The 6,237-nt window shown below is 46.5% G+C and overlaps 1 protein-coding gene across 2 annotated transcripts in view; it reads left to right on the forward strand.

The window, feature by feature from the left end:
• The window catches only part of DAGLB (diacylglycerol lipase beta), a 28,286-nt gene extending 22,376 nt beyond the window's left edge, over positions 1 to 5,910 (forward strand). Inside the window, exons 12-15 of one of the 2 annotated variants that reach the window (XM_054693692.1) lie at positions 1,827 to 1,895; positions 1,977 to 2,049; positions 3,211 to 3,461; positions 5,226 to 5,910. In XM_054693692.1, the coding sequence (XP_054549667.1) occupies positions 1,827 to 1,895; positions 1,977 to 2,049; positions 3,211 to 3,461; positions 5,226 to 5,286 (454 nt within the window). In that variant the 3' untranslated portion in view covers positions 5,287 to 5,910. Of the gene's footprint in view, positions 1 to 1,826; positions 1,896 to 1,976; positions 2,050 to 3,210; positions 3,462 to 3,578 lie in introns of both variants that reach the window. The other variant, XM_037507102.2, reaches the window with a different exon arrangement.
• The last annotated feature ends 327 nt before the right edge of the window (positions 5,911 to 6,237 follow it).

Here is a 6,237-nt window from a genome sequence, read left to right on the forward strand (position 1 = left end):
CTATGCTAGTTCTGGACATTTTATTCAGATCTGTTTGCTACTCACTGATTCTCTCTTCAACTCTGTAAAACAGTCTTTTGTTTTATTATGAAATTTCATACAAGAGAATTCAAACAAAAGTAAATAGTATAATGAGCCCCCATTGAATCAGCTTCGGTAATTCATTAAAATATGACAATCTGCATAAACCCAACCCTACTTACAGATCCCCCTCGTGGGATTACTCTGAGCAAATCTGGATTACTTTTGAGCAAACAAATCTGAGACATTTCATCTGTAAATACCTTCCCATACCTTTCAAAAATAAACTTCTAAAAATTAATAATTCCTTGATGCCAGTAGTTGCTCACATACTCCCAGTTACCTCGTAAATGGTCCTCATATTGGATACGGTGAGTTTGTCTTGTAACGCTCACTTCCTTCTGCCTTCACTAGCTGAAAACTACAAAGATCTTTTCTAAGTATTTGCTTACTCTAGGTTATAATTTACTTAGGGAAAAAAAGAGTAAATGCTTGACTACTTGAATCCTTCCTTGTATGCAGCAGTGGTGGGTATGTATAATGACTGCATACCCCAGTGCCTCAGAGGCAGGCATTGTGAGCTGCGTTTATAAAGCTTTGAGCTCTATATTTCAGCCCATCAGTCAACTGGGACATTCACACTGTCTCCTCCTCAGTTGTGGGAGCCTATAACCAGGCCCCTCGGCCACCGCGTTCTGACATCACCCTTGTTGTCTTGTGTTTTCTTGCTTTCTGATACAACAAAATACTCTCAATGTTTTATTCTGTTCTCTATGTGGAATCCAGCACTTTCCCAAGGAGTATCAGAGCAGGAGGTGGTACAGAAACTGTCATCTGGGCATGGGGCGCTTGTTACCACAGGCAGGCTCTTTCAGGGGAAAGTGGTGGAAATACTTTTGTTGTATTGATGCTTCCAATTTAAAGATCAGGGCTTTGTAATTATTTGATTGTGTACTTGGTTTTTACTGAAACTTTGTGTTTTTGTTATGCTTAAAATCTGTTTATATCCATATTAATTTTTAATTTGCATGTCTCCCTGTCTACATGTGTGCACACACCTGTAGTGGGGGGGGTCAGTTCCAGTGGCAACAGCATTGGTACATCTAACAGTGCTGTCACTGCAAGCGCTTGAGCCTTCTTTCCAGCTTGTCTTTTCTAGGTTATGTGCCTAGTAGGGCTGTGCAGCCAGTGGTGCTTTAAGTCATTGAGATTCAGTCTCTGCCTGGTTAATATCCTATTAGGTTTATTTATTTCATCTGACTTTCAACTTTAGGGATTGCTTTTGATACAATTTTGCTTTATAATCCTATAGACCAGTGATAATTTCAAAGACAGCACTATATATACAAAGCCAGGAATTTGCGTCGTGCTGTGTTGGGCTAGAACAGAGCCTGGGCTGACCCCTGAGTGTGCAGGGCTTTGTAGCACCATGCAGCTGAGTGGATGCGCCGGTTTATGAACTTGGGCTGTTTTCAGCCTCTGCTACTACAAACAGTAATTACTTTTTTTTTTTTTTGCGCCAGTCTTTTGACTTTCTTGCCAGAAGGCATCTTGGGTAGATTCCTCCAGTGGGGTTGCTGGGTCAGAGGTTAAATGTGTACATTTGGTCCATGCTCTTGGTTGACCGGCCAGCAGGTTGCTCTACTTGAAGTCTGATTTCATTTTTACTTCCCTTCCGGGGATAGAGAACTGCTGGGGTGTACGAAAACTGACCTGGCAAAGTCACTTGAAGTAAAGCCTTCACTTCTAAGTCATGTAATCATAAAACTTCGCTATCTTAACTTGTTCTCTCTTTGACATTTCAGCAAGTCTCTTTATGAATACTCTAAGAACTTCATTGTGTCCCTTGTCCTGGGCAAGGATGTGATTCCCAGGTAAGTGTGCTAGATGCTTTGTTGGGGTTGGTAGTTGAAATGACCACGTACTGAGCCTCAATCTGATTTTTTGCTAAACAGGTTAAGTGTGACCAACTTGGAAGATTTGAAGAAGAGAATCTTGCAAGTGATCGCTCACTGTAATAAGCCCAAGGTAATTTGGGGGTTTGGGCCCACCCGCAGGCCCTGCGAGGCCTTCCTTGTAAGGGTGTTTCTAGACTCAGCCTCAGGGCCCAAGGCATTGACGCTGTTGCCCGAAGCCCCACCTTCTCCTGACTCCTGTCTGGTAGTACAGACATGGTGCACAGGAAGCAAGTAACCGAATCAGGTGCTCACAATGCCATAGTTAGAGAACGCCATCCTGGAACCATCCCTGTTCTAGCTAAGTGATCTGCCATCTCATATTTCTTAAACCTGTCTTGTGACCAACTTTTGATCCCAAAACTTAGAAAATCAGAAGGGAGATGTGTTCCTGATATGATTGGCAGGTCACTTCCTGGGTCTGGAAATGCCATTATCACGATGGAAAATTTTTTGAGCATCCTCAGACTCAAAAAATTAGCCACTGAATCCTATCAAATAGGAACATTCTGCTTTCAGGTAGCAGGGGAAACCTGTAGGTGAGTTCTGGCAGAACTGTACCCCAATGTGGCTTAAAGTTAGAGAATGGGATTACAGATAATCTTCTCTGTAACCTTTTTTCCGACACAGGGTTTTTGTTGCTAAACTTTCTGGTGATCAATTGCCTCCCCCAATTTTAAAAAATTTAACATCTAATTTTTTTTTTTTTTTTAAGATTTATTTATACAAGCACTGGGTGCAGTCAGAAGCACGGGAGGGTGAGAGAATTCACCAGAGCCAGAGTGGGGAACAGAACAGGCAGACTGAAATACAATACCGAGGGGAGCAGCGGGAGTGGCTGCGCGCCATGTGGGACCCTCGCCAGCGGCCAGGAATCGGAACTGGCGCAGCAGAGGCCGCGGGCAGCTTCGCAGCCCAGCCCTCAACCGCTGCACCACCAGGGGAGGCCCTAACATCTAATATTTTTAAGGAAAAAATAAAACTGGTTTACAGAATTGCCTCCAAAGAATTAAGGGTCATTTTCCGTCACCCTACCTGATTTGGTTTTTAAATATTGCTGCAAGTGTGCCGGCCTCACTGTCCAATGGTTTGGGCTCATGGACCTCCACCCGCTTGTGGTCTGAGAACAGACAGCTGGGTGGGGAGCTCGAAGCCGCTGCCACCTGGCACGGACCTACAGGCCAGGGGTGCTTTGCAGTGACAAGCCTTTTGCTTTCTTTGGTCTCATCCTTAGTACAAGATCTTGCTGCATGGGTGCTGGTATGAGTTATTTGGCGGGAACCCGGACAACTTCCCGACAGAGTTGGATGGGGGCGTCCAGGGAGACCTGACACAGCCTCTTCTCGGAGAGCAGACTTTGCTGACACACTGGTCTCCAGCATACAGCTTCTCCAGCGACTCTCCCCTGGATTCCCCCACCAAGTACCCGCCTCTGTACCCTCCGGGCAAGATCATCCACCTGGAGGAAGAGGGCACTTCAGGAAGGTGAGTGTAGGTGGTGGGGGCAGAGTGTAATCCCCTCACCACCAGTAAGAATGCATGTGTGCACACACACAAGGGGTAAACTAGAAGTGATGCTGTGTAATTTGTTTTCTTCTCTAGGTTTTGCAGCTGTTCTACTGCTCAATATAGTGCAAAGTGGGCACATGAATCAGAATTCAGCAAAATACTCATTGGCCCAAAGATGCTCACAGACCACATGCCAGACATCCTGATGAAAGCCTTGGACAGTGTGGTGTCTGACAGGGCCGCCTGCATCTCCTGTCCAGCCCGAGGCAGCTCTCATGGAGACTTGGCATAACCAGGACCCCTGGATGCTGCGTTGGACCTTGTTCTTAAACTGACTTTCCCAGTGATCCCTGTTATGCCAATTTCTTGGGCGTCTACGGATAGGAATTTGATGGGTATCAATTCAGTGTTCTTCCCAATGACAGTTAATTTTAAAAATGACTTTGCTCGTAGGACAGAGCAGGACTCAGAACACTGAGGACGGGGCAGGTTCTCAGTCCTTTGGGAAGCCCCTTTCCCACTGGCGTTGGCCTAGGTTTTCTGGCAACCAGATACCTGCCCGGGAGGGATGGGGTGCCCCAGCCAGGTGTAAAGCCCTAATGGATCTGTAGAATCCCACCCAAGCCCCCTTCCCACCACTGGGGTCTCATCACTGCTGAGATGACTGAAGTTGGTATGCAGGTGTGCAGTTTACCGAGGTTGGGTTTTCAAGGCTACATCAACCTGTACTCAGTTGAGGGAACATTTTGCACCTGGTGGCACAGCGGTCAGCCCTGAGCTCCAACTGGGAATCAAGACTGAATCAAGTCAGGGAAATGAGTCGGCAGTTCCTGCCTTTAGAGCTGCAACACTCCACTCCGTTTCCATGTGGTGGTTTCAGCCGCACCAAGAATTGTTTAATCCTCATGTCATGTTCTTGCTCTTGGAGGGCAGCCAGTGGACTCGGAGGGAGTTAGAAAATAAAGCACTTGCACACGGCACTTGAGGTCTGCACGGTGAGGTCTCTTCCAATGGTTGTTTCCAAGAAAGTATTTTACTGGGTGGCTTTATAGCAATGTTTTAAATGTTAATTGTTAGCTGTAAATAGCAAAATAAGTTCTAAAGTTTCTTTCAAGTTTTCTTGGCACTGGCTAAAGACTGAAGCTGGTGTGCAGGCATGACTGCCCCACATCTCCCCTACCCCCACCAAAGCACAATAAAATGACAGTACAGGGATTTTCTTTAAAAAGTACGAATGTCCAAGGATAAAGGGAAGATGAGAACAACAGATGGCTGCCAGAAAACTGAGTCCTAAGTGGGAGCAGAAAAACATGGACCAGCCCGATTCAGAGCCCAGACTCCCCATGTGCCCCCGAGGTGGAAGTGAGGCAGACACCAGGGCCAAGTCAGAAAAGGCAGTTTACTAGAAAGCTGGCCCTTCATTTGCTTGGAGGTGGAGGGGTGTGGGACCCCAGCAGACTGAGGGGCTGCTCCTCAACCCCTCCTACCACGTGCCTGGAACCTACAAGGAGATTCTGCAGGGGAAACTCAGGGCCCTCAGCTTACAGCCATACCACCTTAGAGTTTCTGAAAACCTGCTAAGGACCGTTTATAAAATAGCAAAGTTTAACTGCTACACATTTCACTTCTACACACATTCCTGCACATACCCAGTGGCAGAAGTAAGAGATCTCATACCCACGGAGCAGCCCTGCCTGGCGAGACCCACCTGTATGCTCGGTTTCTAATCTCCTTTCCCAGGTTCTCACCTTTAAAGCAGCAGATACAGGAGAAACTTGAACCTGTCCCAGCAGAGAACTGAGAAGTGCCACAGTCACCAGGTTGACATATGGGGCTAGAAACGTGGTGAGAGTAAAAGCAAACACCTGGAGATTAAGAGCATGGAAGATACACCCCAAAGCAGCCACAATCACCTGGATGACAGAACACAGATGAAAGAAGCGCACCAAGCACAGAGCACGGGACATGGAAGAGGGAATCCCATGAAGGGAAGTTATTTCCAAAGAGGTGACTCAACCACAGCCTTCCCATACACACACCTCAGAAAGCTGTTGGACAATCTGGTCATTTAGATGAGGAGGAAAAACTGTCAGGTTATAGGAAATTAAAATCAATGAGAGCTGGCAGTCAGATGATTCTGAGTCTCAAAAAATGCAAACTGATGTTAACAATACATTAAAAAAAAACCGAACAGCAGATGGAAAATAAGTGCACAGACAACTAAGCAACTAAAGCAATACCCCAAAAGAAACCAGAAGTACACAGCAAGTTTGTTAGCAAATGGCTCAGTGGCATATTTACAGTATTAATAATACAGATACTGGGCCTCCCTGGTGGCGTAGCGGTTGAGCGCTGGGTTGCGAAGCTGCCCGCGGCCTTTAGGGCGCCGGTTTGATCCCCGGCTGCTCCCCGGCCACCAGAGGAGGGTCCCACATGGCGCGCAGACCTCTCCTGCCGCCCGCTGCTCCCCTCAGCAGTGTACTTCGGTCCTTCTGCCTGCTCTGCTCCCCGTTCTGGCTCTGGTGAATTCTCTCACCCTCCCGCGCTTCTGACTGTACCCAGTGCATGTATAAACAAAACAAACAAACAAATAAATAAATAAAAGCATGCCTCTACAAAAAAAAAAATACAGATACTACACTGTACTAGTTTACTAGTGAGCAAGCAACCAAAATTATATTGAGCAGACGGGAAAGGTAGGTTGAGTTGGGGTGAGCTGCACTGTTAGGAAAAAGCCCTCATCTTCCATGAT

Source organism: Talpa occidentalis, unplaced genomic scaffold (genome assembly GCF_014898055.3).
Source record: "Talpa occidentalis isolate TD23 unplaced genomic scaffold, MPIMG_talOcc4v2.1 talOcc4.12, whole genome shotgun sequence".
Lineage (NCBI taxonomy): Eukaryota > Metazoa > Chordata > Mammalia > Eulipotyphla > Talpidae > Talpa > Talpa occidentalis.